General features: G+C 44.1%; 1 protein-coding gene across 1 annotated transcript in view; it reads left to right on the forward strand.

The window, feature by feature from the left end:
* Positions 1-4,387: 4,387 nt before the first annotated feature.
* The window catches only part of TGFBR2 (transforming growth factor beta receptor 2), a 93,502-nt gene continuing 74,922 nt past the window's right edge, over positions 4,388-22,967 (forward strand). Inside the window, exon 1 of the mRNA XM_029244217.1 lies at positions 4,388-4,608. Within this exon, the coding sequence (XP_029100050.1) occupies positions 4,515-4,608 (94 nt within the window). The 5' untranslated portion in view covers positions 4,388-4,514. The remainder of the gene's footprint in view (positions 4,609-22,967) is intronic.

Raw genomic sequence — 22,967 nt, forward strand, 5'->3', positions numbered from 1 at the left:
TGGAGACTCCGGAGCTGGACAGGCCTCATTCACACCCTGGCTCTGGTCCTTACTAGCCCTGTGACCTTGGCCAGATGCTTAATCTCTCTAAACCTCAGTTTCTTAGCTGCGACGTGAAGAGTAGAGTAGTATTGTGAGGACGTGCTCCAAAATGTTAAGGGATTATCTTTGGGTGATAGGGTTAAGGATCCTTTTTATTTTCTGCCTTTGGCTTATCTGTATTTCAGATTTTTTCTACCTAAAGTTAACATACATTACTTTTGTAATTTAAAAAAGTTATGTTTTCTCCAAAAGAAACCATTCATGCTTTCTGTAAACGTGTGGCAGAATTGCAGTTTCTATGAATATCTGTGATGAATTGCAAACAAGGAAATGGATTAGAGAAAGACTCTCGTTTTTCCCTCTAGTGAAGACAAGAAACATACGTTGAGTACTGCAGGGCACAGAATGGGGTTCACAGTTGAGTAAACAATCTGTGCTTTCAAGGACTTTACAGTTAGTGAGGTAGAATTCCCCCAAATAAATGAGTAACGATAATGCACTCCATGCCAGAACAGGACAAACATTAAAAAATAGGTTAAATAAACTAAACGCTTCTGGGGTTCTCCCTGGGGGAGGAGGGATGCCATTAGGCTGGAGGAATCACAAAATGTTTCCTGGAAGAGGTAGCATCCCGGATGACCTGAAAGGTGTGTGTGTGTGGAGGGGGTTCCCTCGCAAATTCACTGTTGTCTCAGTGCTATTGGTCTGCTTCGCAATGGAAGGAAAATTGGCCCAGAGATAAGAGATAAGGACGCAGAACGACCAGTTCACATGGAGAGGAATCTCCCTGTCCACTGCTTTAGTTGCCAGTAACCTCAACAGCCATATGTCAGAAAGTACAGGGGAGTCAAAAATTCTTGCCTCATCACAACCGGGAGATGCAGGGCTTACAATAACCACATTTTGATCCAGTCCAGTTGTTTTCTGTGTGTGTGTTCAGAGTTCGTAAAACTGGAAAAATGAAGATATTCAAGCTGTTTAACTTTCATTCCAGTTGGTTTTTATTGTTTTTCAATTTGATGAGAACTTAAAAATTACCTTCCTTGTTTTTCGAACCCTGAGTCACACTTTTTGTTTCCATCTGCAAGAGGCCCAGTTTTTGTGATTGTATCTTAACTGCCTATGTGAATACACAGAAAATTACATTACGTTAAATATACAATTATATGTGAAGACCATGGCTTAAGGGTATCAGACTGCTCTTTCAGTGAGAATTCCTAAAGGAAGTTCATATTGACAAATTTGTAAGATTGTCAAATTGCAGTATACACGAGTTTACGTGTCTCTGATTGCACTTCCGTGCTTTTTGAAAGGTGAGTTTGCACTTGGCAATGCCAAAGTCAGACTCTCAGTTTCACAGGAGATTGAAGATGAAATTGGAAATATTAAAGGCAAGCAAAATTAAAATCAACATTAGTCATCTATGATGACAGAGACCACCAGTTAAATATTCCACCCTGGAGTCAAATACGTCGAACCTGGCCTCTATCAATGTAAAATATCTGTTCTTTGCAATAAATATAGAAAAGAAGGCCTTCGGGATCAATTGGGCATTTATTTGCCTCAGTGTTTCTGGGAGTAAGGAAGTGTATGTATACTGTCCAGAGGAACTTGGGTGAATTTAGAAAAAAAGAAAAACCAAACCAAACCACAGACTTCTCCATTTTTAAGAAAAGGAAGTAGTATGACATCATCCTCGGCTAAAATCTAGCCTGTTTATATCTCAGTTTGTTAGGTAATAGAATGCCTTTTCCCGAGTTATAAAATAATTAGGATGATTAAGTACAATTTTCTTCTGAATCTCGATTACCTCATTCATTCATTCATCCAACATATGTCTATTAAACACCAATTCTGTGCCAGGTCCTGGGAATACAATAGTGAATGGAGGAAAAGATATAATTCCTGTCCTCAAGAAATTTGGACTTGATTTGGGAGAAGGGAAAGGAGGTGTAGTAAGTGCTAAAAAGGAGAGGCATATGGTGCCAAGTGAACCCAGAATAAAATGTCTATTCAGGGACTTCCCTGGTGGCGCAGTGGTTAAGAGTCCGCCTGCCAATGCAGGAGACATGGGTTCGAGCCCTGGTCCAGGAAGATCCCACATGCTGCGGAGCAACTAAGCCCGTGCACCACAACTACTGAGCCTGTGCTCTAGAGCCCAAGAGCCACAACTACTGAGCCCACGTGCCTAAAGCCCGTGCTCTGCAACAGGTGAAGCCACCGCAACGAGAAACACGTGCACTGCAACAAAGAGTAGCCCCCGCTCGCCGCAACTAGAGAGAGCCCGCGGGCAGCAATGAAGACTCAACACAGCCAAAAATAAATAAATAAATAAATTTAAAAAAAAAAGTCTATTCAGGGAGGTCAGGGAAAGCTTGCCCATCAAGGAAGTCATGATTCACCCAAGGAAGACCAGGAGAGGGCTGGGTAGAAGGAAGGACAGAGGAAGGGAAGTATGCCCGGGGAAAGGGGGGAGGCTCTGTGTGGGAGGAACACGGGTGCATTCTAGGAATGTGGAGATCCTCTCATTGGGAGGGGAGAAACCCAAGGTTACAAGAGAGGAGGGGCTCGAGGCACCTTCAAGGATCTCATTTCTATCCTCTGTCTCAAGAGCAGTGGGAAGCCATCAAATGATTTTAATAGAAGGGTTGGTGTAATCAGGTTTGCCTTTTGAAAATTTGACTTTCGCTAGGTTTTGAGAAATTGAGTGGAAAGGCCCAGAATGGCCCTGATTGGGGGTGAGTGGCTGGGAGACTCCTGCTCAAGGGGTGGTGGTGGCATGGGCAGGGCCTGGGGAGGAAATGGAGAGAAACAGATTTTGAACTCAACTTTCCTCCTCTGCTCAAGTGGCTTTGGCAAGGAGGTTGGTGGGAAGGAAGATGCCCAACCCTGATGATTTCACCCCACTTCCTGCATCCTAAATTCAAGAGCTAGGAAGTGGTCTTTTCCTAAAAGTCAGCTTCTGTGCTGGGTGGAACAATGGTGACAAGACTTAACTTCCAGGATCAAGCAAAAGAACTCTCAGATTGACAGGGAAGATTTCAGGGGTTGGGTTTCCAGGGAGAGCTAGTTTGCCTTTACTCCCAGTAAGCCTGGCCACCTGCCTCTGCAAACAAGCTTTGTCTCAGATAAAGGAGTCTATTGTGTAACCTGCTGGAAGATCTCCTGACCAGAGAGAGGGCTGTACTGAATCTAACTCTTTGAGGGGGCTGGAAGTAGGATGAGCATATGAGTCAATATCCAGCCAAGACACATGGGAAAGAGACAGGGGGTTCTGTTAATAATTCAACTTTGAAACAGATGTACACTGGGATAGTTTGGGGGCAAACCTGGTCACCTTAGCAAGAAGGGAAAGTTGAAAGTTCGTCCTTTGCTCCCACCGATGTCCCCTTTTGCAGGGGAGGGGCTCAGAGTTCTGTCCCTTCACAGGCAGTGTTGGAAGGCAAACTCTGGCACTTAGCTGACTCCCAGGCCACTTTTACTTTCACACTTTCTGCCATACCTGGTACATTCTGAAGATAACATTTCCCATTACCATTATCACTCTGTGATGGCTTATTGTTTATAATCGCTCACTGAGTCACCCCCCAGGAAGAAAGAGGCAGCTCAAAATGGGAGGCACCACCCAAGAGCTTATCAGAAATGCTGACTCTTAGATGTACTGAAGCAGAATCTGCATTTTAACAATATTTTCAGGGGGTCCATGAGCACATTAAAGTTTGAGAACAGACTTCTGGACTTCCACCTACAGTAAAATAAACATTTTACAATGTGATGGTTTAGGCATACACAACTGAAACAAAGTTTAATGAGGAAATACTTTTACTGCTTTACTTGAAAAAAAAAAAGTGCTCACAACTCAGATTTCAGCATCCACTCTTGGGTCGCCACTTGGAGTTTGAAAACCAGCTCTGAAGCACTTAGGAACAGCCCGAAGAGGGTTGTGGGGAAGGGGAGGATGCTGGTGGGGGTGCTTTGGAGAGCGCAGACACTCTCTGCGTTCAGTGACTTTCTGGAACGTGTGCACTTAGTGCTCCGTAGTCAGTCTTCGGAGCGGGAACGCGCGAGGCCGCTGAAAGTTTGCCAAAGCCCCGGAGGGGCCGGTCCCGGGGACGTGATTGGCAGCTGCGAGGGAGGGCGAGGACCGGGAGCCGAGACGGGGAGCAGGCTCGGGGCGGCGAGAGGTCCTGCCCAGCTGTTGGCGAGGAGTTTCCTGTTTCCCCCGCGGCGCCCGGGCGAAGTCGTGAGTCACTCGCGCGCCCGGCCCGACGACACTCCGCGCGCGCACCCGCCGGCCGGGCCGGCCTCCCGCGCAGCTCCCCTCGGCCGCCGGGCCCCCCGCGCCTCGCCCACCGCCACCCTCTGCGGCGCCACATCTGGCCGCACCGCTGCTCCGCGCGGTTCCGCAGGGCGCGGCGCGGAGGCGCGGCGTGCGCGCTCGGGCCGGTCTATGCGGAGCGGCGGGGGCTGCCATGGGCCGGGGGCTGCTTGGGGGCCTGTGGCCGCTGCACATCGTCCTGTGGACACGCATCGCCAGCACGATCCCGCCTCACGTTCCCAAGTCGGGTGAGTGGCCCCCGCCCGGGCTTGGCGCCTGGGTCCCCGGCGCCCCGCCAGGCTGCGCTTGACAGTCGGCCCGGGAGGCGGGCGGAAGCCGGGACGTGGCCCCGGTGCCCGCGCCCCAGCACCCTGCGCTGGGACGGGTGCGTTTTTCTTTCCAAAGACCAGGAAAGTGGCCTCGGCGGGGGCGCGAGGCGCGCCCGGCCCCCTTTGTGCGGGCAGGAAGGGCGCTGCGTCCCGGGCCGCCCCCACCCCCGGAAAGGGAAGTTTGAGAAGTTGGTGATCGGCGGAGGCAGGACGCGGCCCGGGCGGCCTCCGAGCGAGCGGCGGGCACACCTGGTCCACGGCCCGGGATCGCCCAGTGCCCCGAAAGGGCAGGGCTCCCATCCTCAGCTCTTGCCCAGGGCCACATGCCCGCGGACCGGCTTCTTGGCCGGGAGTTGCTGTAGCAAAGTTTCAAGGAGAAAGGCGATTGCCAAAGGAAACTTGTCTCGCTCCACTGCGGGCTGGCTTGGATGCGGCAGGGAGTGGGGCTTGTCAGGTGGAAGGCGGAGTATTTACTGAGTGCCTGATAGGCGCTAGGTGCTGGAGATGTTGCCTGGAGCAGGACAGCCCCGTCTTGCGGCCTTGAAGGTTCTGTGCAATTGTTTGGTGGAAATGAAACGGAAGGGTTAAAATCGTAAATCCCCCTGCCCACCTGATCTTGGTGTCTAGGAGGTTTTGAGGGGAGAAAAATGCAGGAATTGAACTCTTTTAAGTATTTGTTATGGAAAGTACCGAACCCCTGAGACCTTAAAAGTTAGAAATTTTGTCAGCTCTTTGCTACAGAACTGAGAACCTGCATCTGGGGTCTGGTAATGGAGTCTTTGCAGTTTTGGGACCTTTCTGGGCCTCAGTCTCCTCATCTGTGAAAGGACATGGTTAGATTTGGATCATTTTACGTTCCCTTCATCTTTAACATCTTTTGTCTCTCTACTCCTTTTTGGTAACTTGGAGATGCCCTGTGTGGATTTGGGATGAAATGTGGAGGATCTGACAGTCCCCGTCACTCTGAGGCACACATTCTGTTTACCAAGGGCCAGGGGCAGACTTAACCTTTGGTCTTGTCTAAAAGGAATATGGACCAGTTTCTACATGGGACATTTCACAGTTCTTGAAGTGGATTGAAAATTTTTAAAAGTTATATTTTTTTTTACTGAAGGTGGCATGGAGATGGGAGTTTTAAGATAATGAGGAAAGACTATTGTAAACAAAAAAATCCGAACACAGATTTGAGTTCTACAGTTTAATAAAGTTCCACTGTTTCATCCTTGGATGCTTTCTTACTTTGCAGTACCAGAATGTTCGACTCTCTGATTATACACCAAACTCTTAAGAACTGAGTTATATTTTGCTAATATTTTAAACGGCACCCTTAATTTTCAGTGTACCTTAAAAATCGTTAAAACTTTTGTTTCAGATTACGAAAGAAGGAAATTAGTGGGCCCTGATTCTGTTAGTCTTTGCTTAGGAGGATAAGATTTATGATTTGCAAATTCCAGACTCAGTAGTTCATGAGTCAGTCTCAGTTCATCTATATACACACTTTTAAACAATTAGTTTAAAAGCCAACTGGCTTTTTATTTGGGCTTTTAAACAGTATTACAAAACCCACAGATTTCATATTTTTATGGAATTAAAGCCACAAAATGGTTGAACTAAGGAATCATTTTGGATTGGTATTCACGTGAAATTATATTTTGAAGATAGTTGAAGGTCAAAGGTAGCTATAATGGAGGTGGGAAACCTAATTCCACTTGCATTTAATTTTCTATGGAAGTAAATGGTTTCAGGATTTTCCTAACGTAATTGGTAATCTGTCACTACATTTTTCAAAATATCTTAATGCATGGTAAGATAAGAGGAAATGAGATTGTTCACAGCATTCTCTTAGGTTACTTAAAAAATCCATCTTATATTTAGTATATTGAAAAGTGAGTGAGCCAAGGACTTCAGTATAAGAGCAAACTTCACTAAGGTACATACTTAAAGGTATTTTAGTTTTTGTTTTTGACTTAGTAGATTCACTCTTCCTAAATGCCTGAAATTAAGTAATTGCTCTTTGGGGGAAAACTTTAAATGTTTGAAAACTCTTCAGATCTGAAAAATATAACTTTTACTTTTCAAATACCTAACAGGAGATCCTTGTTGAGGACTCAATGTTGGCAAAAGTGTTGTACGGATAAATTTCTTTCCCCAAATCACTGCTGATTTTGTCAGGGTTCTGGAAACTGCTAGGTCCAGAATTTGATCTTTGGTCTATTTGCTTTTGTTCCCAGAAAGCACATTTTTCACCTCTAGGCCATTTATTTTTAACTAGTTATGGTTTCTATAAGATACTCATCACATTTTGGATTCCTTACCTTTATTTATTTATTTATTTATTTATTTTTGGCCACGTTTTGGGTCTTCGTTGCTGCGCGCGGGCTTTCTCTAGTTGCGGCAAGTGCGGGGGCTACTCTCTGTTGTGGTGTGCAGGCTTCTCATTGCGGTGGCTTCTCTTGTGGAGCACGGGGTCTAGGCGGGCGGGCTTCAGTAGTTGTGGCACGCAGGCTCAGTAGTTGTGGCACACGGGCTTAGTTGCTCCGCGGCATGTGGGATCTTCCTGGGCCAGGGCTTGAGCCCATGTCCCTTGCATTGGCAGGCAGATTCTTAACCACTGTGCCACCAGGGAAGTCCCTCCTTGCCTTTTTTTCAAGGTAGCACCCCACCTTGAAATGATGAGTCCTCATTGCTGTCTGTGGAGCCAGCATACCTGCTACCTGGTCTGCATTTCAGTTTTCAACACAACTTTTAAAAATTTTCTTTTTTTTAACCATATTTTTCCAATTAACAATGACACTTCATTGGTGCCATTGCAGAAAGTGGCCATTACCCATTCTTTCTTCTCAACAGTATCTATAGAATGTCACTTTTTGCCAGGCAGGAGGCTCAGACCTGGAAACAGTATTCTGAGTGAATAAGACAGGTCTGGTCTTTGCCTCCATTGAGTCTAACATATGGGGGGTGTGTTGAGGCCCAGAGAAGGATGTATATTTTAACCCTGTGTACTTGGAAGCATTATTGACTCTAGACCCCTTTGTCAAAAGCCCACTCTGTTGGGTGTTGAGTGTTTCCTTCCATTCCCTCCAGTGTCCCTCTGAACGTGTTTTTCATTGATCTATTCTTTTCTGTGCCTGCCTTATTCCGGACCCCCAGTTGGGCCACCTCACTTTTGTTCAAGCTGCTGTCTGTCTGGAACTCCTGCTACCCTGGATGATTTAGATTCATCATTTAAGACTTGACTTAAGTGTCATTCTTAAGCAAACCTGCTTTCAACGCCCTGGGTGGAGCTATAGGTTCCCTCCTCCCAGGGACAGGCCTCTCTTTTCGCTGCTAACAATAGTAAGGCAGAATTAGCTCTTAATGAGACTCCCTTACCCATTCTCTCAAAGGCACTGGGTTTGTCCCACTCATTTCTCTGTCTCCAGGGTCTGTGGCAGTGCCTGGCATATCACTTAGCACCCAGGAAATGCTGAGCTGAACCTCCATTCATCCTCCTAGAGGCACTGCAAGTCAGTCGAGCATTTCCACAACCAGGCAGTCACTATTTATTGGGTGTTTGGTCTGAATGGTAAAATCTTTACTGAGAATAGTTTGGCTTTGATCTCAATAGGCAATTTGGCTGTTTTATACTGTGTTATTGGTTCTTTTATTCTGATGACCTATGGAAAAAGATGACAAACATGTCAGCTTCTGACAGACATGATGGAAAGCTGCTAGAAGTTTTCATCCAACCTCTTTAGTTGTACACTTGAATTCATGTAGGGCATTCAAAGCCATTGCAAAACTTTTTCAAAGTCTTACCAAAGACACTTGCCAGTGAATACTGAATCTTCTCTCTCTCTTTTTTTTTTTTCTAGAAGGTTGTTGAAATGAGACTTTCATTAAAAATGAAGTGCCGAAATCTAAACTTAGCTTTGAAGTTTCTTTTTTCATCAGGGTCTTCTGTTTTGGTTTATAAGCAGTGAAGTGAGTTGGTCTAAGGGAAGCGCAGCCCTGGGGCAGCTGCTATCTGCAGAAGAGCAGTGTGGCTATTATTTAGGTCTGATGCAAACCACCGAAACAGTTTAAAATAGGGTGTGGAGGAAAAGTCCTTCCTGGCTACAGCATGGCATTATTTAGCCAATTTCCACAGAGAAGCATAACTCTGTCACCTTGTTGGCTTCTGCCCTCGAGGGCCTTCTGTACAGCTTCAGCAGATTAACTCATGATTTTCAGTAGAAATGATTTAGCAGATAGGTATTAGCAGCAAGAATGCTCACCATTTGTTTTGCACTCCTTCTTTCCCTTGTAATATGTTGCTTCCTACCTGCTTGTGGCTTCTGACCAAGGTGGGATAACGATGATTCTCCTTCTTGCCTGGCGTGTCATGAGGGTTGGGAAGCCGAGCAGGGTAAGTAGGCTCATCTCAAGGACAAGTGGGGAGAAGGGAGAAGTAACATTTGAGAACCTGTTCTGAGCCAGCTGCCTGACATTATTATCTAATTTAATCCTCAGAAGAAACCAACAAGATAATTTTCATTACCTTTATCTTATAAATGGAGAAGATAGAGTCTGCACAAAGCAACTTGACGTTTGCCTCTGTGTGTGTGTGTGTGTGTGTGTGTGTGTTTTCTAACCTTGTCTTCCTTGCGTTCTGCTCTGCCCTTTTCCCTGGTATATCTGTGTGTATGTGTGTTGGGATGGAAGTTAGGGAGTGAGTAAAGGGATATCATATTCAAGAAAGGGGAACTTACCATCTAATATCCATTCAGTGCCCCTGAGGTCATGATTTGCTTTGCTTGCATGATCTACCTCCTTCCTGATTGTCATTGTCCTATCAAAAATCAGGATAGGGTAGAGTCTCTTTGACCAAGAAAACTCTGCTGTTCCTAGTCTGATAATTGCGTCTTGGTGGTGGGACCCACTGCCGGTGACCTGTGCCTTGACCATTGACAGCAGCTGGACATGCGCTGTTTTCAGAGATATATACTGGCAACCCCAGATTCCAGGCATGTAGGACCAGCGTCTGTGTACAGACCTCGAACAGCTGCTGGGGAGGGTGGGAAGAGTAGAATTTATCCAGTATCACAAAGGGGGATGATTTTGAAGAGTAGAATTTATCCAGTATCACAAGGGGGGATGATTTGACTTTTAGAAAACTTGTAGGTGGTTAATATTCTTCTCCTCCCAAAAGGATCTGTCTTTTATTTGCCATAATCAGCTTTTTAGGTCTTGGCACTCAACATGGAGCAGCTGCCTCCTCGCCTGTGGTCAATTTAGGATCTCCTGCTTGGCCTCTTTAGGGTTTCCTAGCGTCTGTGTTTTGTTCGCAGGGCTGAAGCTGTAGATCATTAGAATGGACTTAGCTCAGGGCAGTTGCATGTGATGGGTGAGATTGTATCTGGGGAAGGCTGCCTGCTCTCAAGATAAGCGGCTCTTTTTTATTTTTGCTCTTTTCTGATGAGATATTCCCCCCCCCCCAATTTTTCTGCTCAGTTAAAATATAGGCCTAGTATACGAGCAAAAGGAGCCTCTGCCCTGGGATTTAGAGGGCACTACTTTTATTGTTCTCTGTTCAGCCCCTGTCTATGGGGTGAGGAGACTCCTGGGCCTCTGAGTCCAGAGTCTCCCCTTTATAGATCAGTTTCAGGTACCTGGAAATCCAAAATATGCTGTTCGGATGGCTGTGGACCAACTTTTACAGCCTACATAGACCTTTGGACCCATCTTCCTGAGGGCCTTTGTAGCCACTGGTCTGTGGGCCTGAGGGGTGGCGAAGGGACAGCCGTGTATGTGTGGGGTGTGGGGGGGGGGTGTGAGTGTTAAAACTTGGGTGTTTTACATGTCGCAAGGTCCCTCTTGGTGCCAGATGAAGCAGCCAGTGGAAAGAGGAAGGTAGATTGTTGGCCGGCTTTGGGACAGTGTTTCCCCAGTTCCAGGGCTGCTCTCTGAGCAGGTCAGGAGTTTGAAGTTGAACTTGGTCTTTTCTAAGACGTTATGGAGGTGCATTTGTCAATCAAGGTAGAGGGATAAAACCTATTTCATCGAACAGTTTGTCAGTGTGATTTATAACTTTCAATATTCTGACCTGTGGTCTGTGGGCCACCATTTGTCCCCCCGCCCTGGGTCTTCCAACGCTGGGGATTGATCTGCACCAACAACACACCTTTGCAGAGGTGTTAGGTACCAAATTAGTTATTGTTGATTATATCATATTTTCCCTGGAGTAGAGAGATTGCTCATTAATGAAAAAGCTAAGAGTTTGACTGTAATCATAGTGGTGTATTTCCTTGGGGAAATTCAGTGTTTCATGGCTTGTCTTTTCCTGCAGGAAACTTCAGCTATATTCATTTGACTTGTTCTATCCAGGATTTCACTTACACAGTTTCTTTAAGATTTCCCAGTGCCTTGGTTGCATTTCCTCTGGGTATTGGGAACATGAGGCCTTCTCAAGCCTTCTTAAGGCCTTCTCAAGCCTTTTTAAGGAAACAAGAATATCAGAACAGATAAAGAAGTAAAAAGCTGTTAAGATACTATACAAGGTATAGGATTGTGAAAACTGCATTGCAGGGAGCTGGGGGCTTGGCAGAACAACCATGAGTGTCTTTGAAGGAAAATACAGAGTCAGGTTCGTATTTTCAATATTTGCCACTTTATCTGTTGAAGTTGTAAATCGTCATGGAGGATTTATTGGCTGTGGCAGGAAATCCACTCTGCTGCTTTGTGGATGACTGCTGGTGATCCTACAACTCTGCAGAACTTGCCTGTGGAAGGAGATGACAGTGGCTCATGCCGCTCTGAATGGTGTTAATATCTCGAGGCAGCTTCACTCGAGAGATTTTGTGGGCAGGTTTCCTGATAACGCATAGTAATGATTGTAGCTGTACTAACCGCTGCTGCCTGGACCATGCTGAGCGCTTCACGTGTATTACTTAACCTCCAAACAGCTCTACAAGGTCGGCTTTATGATGCTTATTGTAAGACCTTTAGAGATCAGGGAAATTAAGGCCACTCAGTTAGCAAATGATTAGGCTGGGGTTGGACCCGAGATGGTCTGGTTTGGGGACCTAGACCCTAAGTGCTAGGCTCTACTGGACCAGGCCGCCTCGACTGATACAAACCACTTCTCCATTATAGTGTGGGTGCTGGGAGACTCTAGGGGTTAAGAGAAATCATGGTGAGATCCAACATTTTTCTAAGGCTTTGGTGTTTTTCTTATGTTATCCCATGTAATTTCTTTAGGTAAATAAAATAACGTTTGATCCATACACCAGGCGGTCAAATGTTAGGCCTGTCCTGTGACCTTGATGGGAAAATGAAATACACACGTCAGGTGATACAGTCCTGGCTGAGTCATGCCGTAGTTATGCCATCAAGGAATTTAGTAGGTGTTCTGAATAGAACAGGCACTTTATTTGGAAGAATTGGGGGAATTCAAGGATGCATAAGTAGGTGGGGGTTATATATGGTGTGCCAAGGTGGATTTACCATGATGTGGATGGAACCTCAAGGCTTCTCCCTGCTGCAGGCCCCCCTTCTGGCTCTGGGAGGGGCCCTGGCAATGTGGTTAATGAGTGTTATCAAGGTAGAGAATATTTAAGATATCTTGCGATGCCCTGAATATTACAGCTCACCTATAAGAGCAACTTCATAGAGGTTTCCCCAAATTTAGAGGCAACCCAAAACATTTATATGACATTACTTACAATGAGTTATGTAGCTGGAAGAAACTTCCAAGTTATCTCAAGAATAAATTTACAAATCCTGATCAACAGTTCTAAAGTAAAGATTGAATTATTTTAAATTTTCTCTAAAGAGAATATCGTGAAATATCATTGGAAGAGGTGATCAAAGAGAATATAACGAAAAAATGTAGCAATAATATTTCAGAGGTGTATCAGGCAGTTAATTAATAAAAATATTTGTTTTCTTTTAACTTTTGTATTTGTGGTATCTGCAGCTTCTTAAAATTTGTAATGTGTAAGATGCCACTCTAAATATTCTCTTTCATACCTAAATTTCTTTTCTTAATTTTTATATTCTTTTTCTTAATGAGCGCCCCTGAAATTTATAAGCTTCGACTTCCACAAGACCTGACTACATGCCTAAGGGCAGGATTTGCTGGTTGCCTTAGAAAATAAATTCAAAGTACTCCTCACCCCCAACCCCATCCAAATACTCTGGAGTCTGCATTGTTACATCACCAAACCAAAACGTTTTTTTCCTAACCTCTTCATCATTTTCCTAGTTTAGAGGCCCCATACCAAACAGAAAAGAAGTTGCAGATATGTAATTATCACAAAGCCTTGATCTTGAATGATCTAATCCAGCTCTGACCCTTAGTTTGAGATTAAGAATCTGCCTCGGAGACAGCTGGTGAAGATTAAACCCTGTCATACTGGCAATCAAGGTGTCTGGGGGACCTGGTTACCTCCTTTGGTCTCCCTGGGTCTCATTTTTCTTCTGTGTATAGTGACAAGCACTGAAGTAGATGAGATTTTTAGCTTTTTATGTTCCAAAATGTTTCATTCTGGATGTTAGTAAAGGAAATCGTTGTTGGCTTAGAAAACATAATCCTTAGCTAATCAAAATAGAAAACTATCGAACGTCATCACAGGTTGGAACTAACAAATACCACAAACATCCAACTGGAGTTTGTTGGAGACAACTGCTGTTTAAAAAAGAAACAGAAGCCATGTTTATTTTGAAATGTCCCTAGTGCAGGTGCCTGAGCAGACATCCTCACTGAAGAGCATGTTTACTGCAGCTCCCACTTTCTCCTTGCTGAAGAAAGGCTGTCTTGGTTTGGGTGGGAATACCATTTCTCTCTGGTTAATTACAGTGTTTGCATCCTCTCCTTTCTTTGAGCTGGTGAGAATATCTGTGAAGCATTTTCCTAAGTTAGAGAATTATGAAATGCTTTGCTATGTCTAGGAAAAGAGAGAAAGCCCTAAAGGAGCTTCTATGTTTTTTTGGGAAAAGAAAGGAAACTTGTCTGAGTATAGTCTTGTCTTACCTTTCAAAAATTTCTCCACCTCTTTTCTTAAAATATTCTCAGAAAAGACAGAATTTGCTCCAGATTGGCAGTTTTCAGACTGCTGTTTTAGGCAGGGGAGTAGCTGTGAGTCCTATAATCGCATTTCTGTATAGTCAGCAGTGGAGGAATCTTCTAACTATTGCTTTGAATGACGGTCTTGTTGTTACAGCTCACGTTTATGTTTTATTGTCTAAAACCCATAGTATTAGGCAAAAAAAAAAAAAAAAAAACAAGAGAGAGAAAGACCATATGTGAAAAGGGACAAAAACACCCAAAAGTAACATTTTGTATTCACTCTTCTGGAATCCCTTGAAGTTCATTGTTCGTAAAATACTTTCTAACACTCTCAACACACCCTGGGCACTCTTACTTTCATTCTTATAATTTCTTTCTCGTCACCTCTTATTTATTCTAATCAGCAGTGGGCCAGCCAGCCTTTTCCTCTGTTGCCCTCTTCTGTTTTCCATCCCCTCCTCTTGCAGCCCTGCTGGCTCTACTTTCTCACTCTCCAGGAGCCTCACTCTCCTTTTCACATCTACTTTTTATGACTTATAGTATGCCTTGAGGCCCGAATCTTGAGCTCAAAAATGATGCCTTTCTACCATCCCCTGATAACAGCAACTAAAGATGCTCCAGTACTTTACTACTCAAAGGGTGGTCCAGCCGCCAGCAGGATCAGCATCACTGAGGGTTATGGGAAATGCAGAATGTTGGGCCCCTCCCCAGACCTACTGCGCTGAATCTGTATTTTAACAAGACCCCCAAGTGATTCGTGTGTGCATCGAAGTTTGAGAAGCACTGTTGTAACAGCGTGAAAACCTTTCCACAGGGGTGTCAAGTGCAGAGATTTCAGTGTGTCAGATCAGACTTGTTTCTGTCACTGAGGAAGAGGATACAAGGAAGGGTAGCTGCCCATCTTATGAAGGTGCTTCGATTCCTCCTCAGCTACAGGGCCCATTTTAACTCGGGGTAAGTAATGCTCTAAAGCCAGCAGGAGAGAGATTTGCTGAGGGCAAGTCAGTTAATGAGTGGGTTTTAACCCATCTCTCTTCCCAAAGCATCCTTCTTGGCTGCTTCCTCCACTGACTGTCCCTTGACCACCAAGTGTAGCTCCCAGGAATCCTTTTCTCTGCTGAGCTCACACCATTCATCATGTTACTCCTTAGGTGTCTGATCACAGACCACCTTGACACCTGTAGGCCTTAAATCCGTTTGGAGCTATTACACCTCGGCATTGCTTAAAATATGTCGCACTCCCTTGTATACAAATGATGTCTCCAATAAATTACTGAATTAATGTCAGGTTTTTCAGGAAGTGGTTCTACTTTTCAGCATTAAAAAAAAAACTTCTTTTGTCTTGAGAAAGTTATTTGGTCAGTGCTCAGTGAGGACTCAATTTTTCTTGAATCTTTCAACATTAATTTTAGACTGTTCTGAGAACCTCACGGCTGGCTTTCTCACTGATGAGCTTCTGTATTTTACTCAACATAAGGCCATGTTTGCCCCTCAGTTACTTTTGTCTTCAAGAATTATGGGTCCCTGTCAGTTGCAACAACCGGTTCTCACAACTACTTTCTGATTTTTCCAAATAATTTTATTTTCTGACTTTTTTTTTTCTTTTGACATCTTACTTGGCAAAAAACAAAGACAGAAAACACTTCCCATTGCAACCTGGTCTCATGTTGCTTCCTGTTCCATCAGATCTCAACTTATTTATCAGAATAACTTTCAAATTTTAATACCTAGAGTCTCTTAATCAGACATTATTTACAACAGGAACACAGTTACAGGAAATGCATTTTTGCTCTTAAATTATGCTACCACAGTGCAAGTCTGAACTCCTGTTTTCTGTCATCTGTAAGGATCTCCTCGTTGGTTTCTGCCCATGGACACCCTTCATCTCTTCAATACACAATACGTCGCCATCAGTTAACTCTGCCCCTCAGGTGTCATGTTGAATAGGTGACCTGCTGGAAGCCTTCTGTGGATCCTCTCCATGGATCCTAGGTGATTGCGTGGCCCTTGCTTCCTTTTTGAGGTCAGGGCTGCATCCCTGGCTCCTAGGACACAGAGAAGGGCCCCAGCATAAGTTAGATCACCGGAGGCCTGGATGGTGCCAGCCTCTCCCCCAGCCCCCTTTCTGACCTCGTGCATCCTCAGGCCCTGGTTTTACTCAGCTTTTCTAACCTGTGACCCTTCTGCTCCCCACAATTTTCCCATTCTCTCTTCATGCCCTACAGCACCTTTGTTCCTTTGAACCAACGCTTGGCCAAACCCCACTTCTTCTGTCAGGTCTGCAGTTGGATTTGTCCTATTTCTCCCCTTCACAGCCTCTCCATCAGGCCTGGCTTCCTCTCGGGCGGCCCTGGTGGGAAGCTCCCTGTGGCTGGACGTGTGTGTGTTTTAACTCCCTTCCTAGAAGGAAAGCTCTTTGAGGGAGAACAGTCTGTCTGATTCTTCCCTGGCGCTCAGCATGCATTGTCACTAAAAGATTGTTGCTGTTTGGAATTCATTGCTTTTAAAGGCCAGGGACAGTGCTTATAAATCCAACATGGCGGTGACAAGATTTTTTTTTTTTTTTTTTTTTTGCTAGACTGCCTGCCTTTCCCCCAAGTGTGTCGTCAAGGGCTTTGTTATTTATAGCCACGTGTGGTGGTGTGTGAGAGAACCATGGGCTTGTGGGAAATCTCGAACGTTCTGATTTGTGTAAGTTGTTCTTTACAGTGGAGGTTTTCTGTGTGTTCAGCCTTTATTTTCTGTGAATTCAGGGGAGCTGCAGTCTGGGGGTGTGGAGGGCTGTTGTTTTTCCATCCATCACAGCCTGCCTTTGATTCATTTATGTTCTTGTGTGCATCTTTTAGAGGGCTCAACGTGTTATGACCACAGAGGCCAGGAAAAGTCAGAAAGCAGATCATACCACCTGACTTGGGACGGTTTTTTTTGTTTTGTTTTGTTTTTTGGGTTTTTATTGCCAGTCCTGCCTTTCATTTTCTGACTTGTAGGTTATCTCCTGTGTTGGGATGGCTGGAGAAGGGGCCGTTGAATAGAGGGGTATTGGGGCAGTGGAGAGCGGCTGAAGACATCTTTCCACCTGCCTGATGCAAAACATCCCATATACAGGGGGCCTCCTGGTTGCACTTTTGGGAAAGCCCTGGTAAAACAGCGCGTGCTCAGGAGACTTAGGTAGGAAGGCTGCCTTAGATGGGCGCTTAATACGGATGGGTCTCCAAAGAAGGCCTGGAAGGTCTCAGCACCTCCATCACTGTGGTCTCCACAGCCCCCTGCTGTCTAGGCTCCATCACTAGTGTGCTTTCTGGGTCAGCACGGCTTCCAGACACGTCTTCCCTCCTTTCCAGCTGAGTCATCACCCCTGAACCCTCCTCTGTGGAAATTCTGGGGCAGACTTCATAAAATTATGTAGACATGCATTAGCAATGCCCTCTCTGCTTTATCCATGGGGGAAAAGGAGGCGAAATAAGAAATTTGTGTCTTAATATTTCTGTGGCACTGACTAGGCAGAGAATACGTTGTTTTTGAATTTTATTTTACTAATTTTTTTATACAGCAGGTTCTTTTTAGTTATCTATTTTACACACATCAGTGTATACATGTCAGTCCCAATCTCCCAATTCATCCCACCACCACCCCTACCCTACCACTTTAACCCCCTTCGTGTCTATACGTTTGTTCGCTACATCTGTGTCGGCAGACAATACTTTTAATTTGATGTACTGTTGGCGAGCTCTCAAAACTGTTGAAAACATGAATCTTCCAAGATTTTGATGGTGGTGTTGGTGGGGATGTTTGTGGCAATTATAGAATCACTTATATTTATTCAGCACTTTGCAAAGCAGTTTGTCAAACTCAGAGTGTTTCCTGTTACCAGTTTGTGAATGAAATGCGTCTCGTGTCTTCAGGGCCCAGGAAGGGATCTGGTTTCTTAACAGTTGAGTGGTTACTTCTTGAATAACTGTTGGAGCTCCAACGAACTTGAACCCCCTCTGCTCTAAGCCTATTGGCTTTGCTTTTCTTTTGTGTAAAAGCAATGGACTGAATGTTAGGTGTCTATGTTACTTGTGTTCTGCCAGTCAAAGCAGTTTTGTTCTTCTCTGTATGTCTTTATTTATACATTTAGCTTTAGGTTCTGGAAAATGAAGCCCCAGACAATACCTGACCTCTGATACAATGGTCTGTTTTGATGATGACCCATACTCTAAAATAATTTACGTTCAGGGGAGTTTTTGGAGCAAGTCCCTGAAAAGTCTTGGCACTTTTCTTAAATCATCTTCCCAGGTTACACAAGAAGCCCGTGGAAGCAGACATGGCCATCATGCTTTCTCAGTTGAAGAGTCCTGAAGTTACAAGAAAACCAAGAGATGAGGGTGGATAGTTGAGGATTGTGCTGGTTGAAAGCAGCCGCATACACCTCAGGACACTACGGGCTTGCGTGCCTTTTATCAGCAGTGACCAGGGCTGCAGTGGAAGGACCCTATTTCAGCGAACATTTCTGCCAACCACCCTCTGGTGCATATCTCTTGGGAACGTATACTGTGTGTTTCATTGTTAAAATAGCTGTTAAATGAAAATTAAAAGCACAACAAATGTTGTAAAACTAGTCATTTACTTACTTGTCCAGGCAGATGGAAAACTAGTGCCAGGGAAACAGAAAAGAGAAGTGATTTGAATAACTTTACTATAATTGAGACTGATGGGGGAAAGAACACCAGTGGAAAAAATCTAGTCAGATAACTTTGAAGAAAACATATTGACCATGTCTGATTATAATAGTTTTTTAATAATCCCGTACGTTCATAGAGTGCTTTGTTATCTGTAAAACACTTTCCCTTGCCTGTCACCTGTAACCTTGGAAACAACCCTCTGAGATGAGTCTAGTAATCCCATTTGACAGACATGGAAACGGAGGCCCAGAAAGGTGAAACCACCTGAGGCATCATAAAGTATCATTTGTCTTTTCATCATTTTACTGATTTTAGTCATTGTATTCCCTCGCCGCTTAATTTCTAAGTAAATATAAGATCAAAACTCTGGTCCCGTTGTGTTTTTATGTTTCCGTAACTGAATTGCAAAAGAGGGGATGGAAGGGTTGGCATCAGAAGCCTCGTTGTTTTGCCTTGAACCTGAGAAGCCGCATTTAGGACTGGAGCGTTACCTTCTGCCAGACATTTCTTTGAGGGTTTTGTCCACCAGTCTTACTGGAGTTCAGACTATGTCGTGAGTCATTTTCTTTTTCCCCTTTTCTTGTGGGGACAGTTTCTCTTTTAAACACCATGCGGTCTGCTTTCTGAGGGTCATGTCACCATTGTCAGGAGGTAGATGTTGCCATTTATAAAAACCTGTGGCCATTGCCCCAGTCCTGTAGGTTTGCTCTTCCCCAGAGCTTCGAGGTGCATGACATGGTCAGGGATATGGGGGTCTTTATGTAGGAAGGCCCAGAGGTCAAGGACTGTCTGGGGTTCCTTCACAGATCTTCTTAAAGATGGGTGTCTGAAAAAGATGGAGGGAACAACAGGATTGTTTAGACTGGCAGAACACGAGTGACATTAGACATGTAATGTTTAGTCAAATTGCTTTGATATTAAAGAAGTTATACCTTGAGGAGTAGCGAGGACTGTGCCCGTGACTGTGACATTTTGAAAGGATTTGGTAAAAAAATGACCTCTTGGCAGAAGCGTTATTCAGGCTGCCAGCACGCAAAGCTAATTTAGATTCCTGCTTCCTGCACCGTGCTCTATATAAATGTTATTTTCCCCACAACATAGAAAAAGAGGTTGCGTTGTGTTGTTGTTTTAATTAATTTCGGTTAAGGAAACGCATTAAAGCAGCCCCGTCTGTCACATGGACCTCTTTTTCTCCCCCACCAGATCCATGAGGATGACTTCCTGGACTCAGGACCACAGATCATTCTGATCCTTCCTCCTCAGTGAATGTTTCCTAGAACAGATGAGCTTCTTTACATAATGACTGGGTTCATGAATTTATATTAAAATTGAAGAGATTGTCTTCAAACTATAATACATTTCAGTGTTACCTTTTATGCACTTTCTTTTTTAAAGGGATTTTGTAGTAAATCCTCTGGAATAATACCTTTTATATAATCCTTTTAAAAATTATTGTTTTTACATACTGATTCCTGTGAATACAAATGTAATTGTACTAAGGAAAATACATTTTGAACATTTCAGAAATGATCCTTTTTTAGACCTATCATATAGATGCTGCTCAATATATGTTTGTTTAAATAGAATGAAAAAGAAAAACATCACAGACTAGGAAGAGAAATTACATTGCAGGAACATATTGACTTAAATCTTATCCTTTTTGTGTGTTTTATCTACTTAGCTTTGTGATTTTCTGAAGGAAAAGCTTATCTACAACCGTTAACTCTGATCTAAGGAACTGTGTTATCTCATTAACTTCTTTGCTAGTTTCTCTAAAGGGAGATAAACTTTCTCACGTTTGTCTTCTTGAACTCGCTATTCATTTTGCCTCGTGGGGTCAGAACACTTGAGAAATTCAGCTTTCTCAGGAAGCCTGCTCCTCAGATCTTTCAAACAGACCTTCCTTTAAGCTTATTGTCCCCTTGGTGATTGGCAGAGGATTTCCACCCTTTAAATGATAGTAAACTGTAAAATCTGTGCTTAAAAATTAATCTAAAAATGATCTTCCTGGAAGGAATTTGTACAATAGCAAACAAATGCCTTGGGGCCATTGTGTTTATGATTCGTGCCTCATCCCAAAAAGATTTTTTATGAGTCACATAAGATTGCCTGGGTTGGACTTGACCCTACCTGTATACATTTATAAGGTACAGTATTAATGCAGTCTGTGATTTTCCTAACAGCAGGCCAAGTGGGGAAACATGGCTGGTAGGCCTGGCACCTCTGTCCAGTACTGCCATGCCTCCGTCTCTACACCCTAAGTTTGTCCCCAGTGAGTTCTTCATTCCATATAGAATAAATCCTCCCTGAACAGTATTTATTTTTTTAATTCTGGCTGCACATTAGAATCATCTAAGGAGCTTTTAGATGCCTGAGCCAAACCCCTAAAAGTTCTGATTCATTTGCCCTGGGGTCGGGCCCTGGCATCAGTATTGTTTCAAAAGATCCCCAGAGGATTCTCATGTGGAACCCACTCAGCTAGGTTACAAATGGAGAATTTGACCAAGGGACTCTTACTTGATGTCTCCTAGCAAAGAAGTACCATTTTTTAGGTTCAAAAGCTCACATCTTCTGACTTTAAATCCTGTATAGCAAGAGCAAGGTTTTGTTATAGAGCTGTAGGAGAATCAAAATCCCTTTACTTCTGGAAACTCACCTGCAGAGTGCGGTAAATACAGGCCTACCTCACCATAAAGGTGGTTAAAAGTCAAGGCCAAAGGAGGCAGAACTCTCTGGGTTGGGTTGGAGATTGATGACCTTCCAAAGGGGGAAATGGTTGAGCTGCATCTGAAGGGCTGAGTACCACTCAGTGGCACCACTGTCCATTTGTTAGCCAGGGTCACGCTTCTGCGTTTGCTGCAAGGAAACAGGGGAAGCTGGGAAGACGCCTGCCTGTGATGTGTGCCCACCGAACACACAGAGGCCGTCCTGCAGCTCCCCGACGGCAGCCAAAGTGGGCATCAGCCTGCTGTGGACACCAGGCCTCCTTGGAGAAGCCATTCTCCTGGTCACAGTCAAGCTCACAGCTGCTGGCAGAGGCACTGAACTCTTTCCGGGGCCTGGGCAGGCACCTTGGGGGTGATCGATCCCTTGGCCTTGCACAAGTAGATCTTGGGAGAAGGTAGAAATGCCAGGGGTGAGGAAGGCAGAAGGCGTTAACATATCAAAGGGTTTCTGATAATGGGTTTTTTAGCAGAAAGATAATCAGATTATGGGGGCCTTCAATGCCAGGCCATGTTGTTTAGGCTTAATTCTCCAGTCACTAGCAAATCATAAGTAGGGGCATGTCATCCTAAAACCATTGCAAGGCCAGGAGTGTGTGATGTTCAGGCAGTGGACCCCTTTCTTCTTTTCCCATCATGCTTCTGCAATAAGCAGAAGGCAGGGGAGCCCGTCACAACCTCCCTACGCATCAAGTCAGCTCCTGGACCCTTATTTCTGACCCCATGGTGGGGATAGGGTTCCACCAGCAGTAGCATTTCATGATTTTTTAAAAAAATATATTTTAAAAATTTTTATTGAAGTATAGTTGATATACAGTGTTGTGTAATTTCTGCTACACAGCAGAGCAATTCAGTTATCATGTACATATTATTTTTTATATTCTTTTTCATTATGGTTTATCACAGGGTATTGGATATAGTTCCCTGTGCTATACAGTAGGACGTTGTTGTCTATCCATTCTATATGTAATGGTTTGCCTCTGCTAACTCCAAACTCCCAATCCTTCCCTTCCCCAAACACTTCATGATTTTTTAAAACAATAGTTCCTTCATTGCACCTCTAAAGATATATAAGGAAGCTCTTAAAAGTCCCAGAACCTTTGGTATCCCCACCTATCCTTAGGTTCCATCTAGACCTCACTCCACGCACAGCCTGCTGACTCCTCTGAAATACGGTGTGAAAAAACAAACAAGGGCACAGATTCATTAATTCCAAGGGAGCACTTTCTTTTACCAAGTCTCACTCATAGATATTTTCCTGGCATGTCCACACCACGGGTAACTCATACATACACTTCATACTTTTAGAAATCTAAAGAATTTAGAGTTTCAATTGAGGAGAGCCTCAGTGGAATCCTTTTATCATATCTGATGCCATTTGAATGGGCCTGAGCCCGGGGAGGTTGGTTTGATTGTACAATATACATAAACCTCTGCAAGGAATTCACTAGAGAAGGATGCCAATAGCCCAGAAACGTGGTATTCGGGGAGCTTTTTACTTCATAATCTCCATGATGTTACTGGGACGAATTATTTAGCTGTCTTGGTGAGCAGCACTGTTTGGTAGAACCTTCTGCAGTGGTGACCGTATCTTATATCTGCACTGCCCACCGTGGGTACGATTAGCCACATATGGCTTGAAATGTGGCAGGTGCAACTAAGGAACTGAATCATGTTATTTTATTTCAATTAACTTAAATGTAAATAGCCACATGGGGCTGTTGGCTACCATAATGGACAGGACAGTCATATCCTTGAAATTCCCATTCTCCTCAAGTCTTCCAGTGAGGATAATCAGGTCATTTCTTAGGGGAACAGATTGAATTATTTGTACCTTTCCATTCCTGTCCTTTGGAATTAGAG

This window comes from Monodon monoceros, unplaced genomic scaffold (genome assembly GCF_005190385.1).
Source record: "Monodon monoceros isolate NGI ecotype Baffin Bay Population unplaced genomic scaffold, NGI_Narwhal_1 Super_Scaffold_3, whole genome shotgun sequence".
In the NCBI taxonomy this organism is placed as follows: Eukaryota; Metazoa; Chordata; class Mammalia; order Artiodactyla; family Monodontidae; genus Monodon; species Monodon monoceros.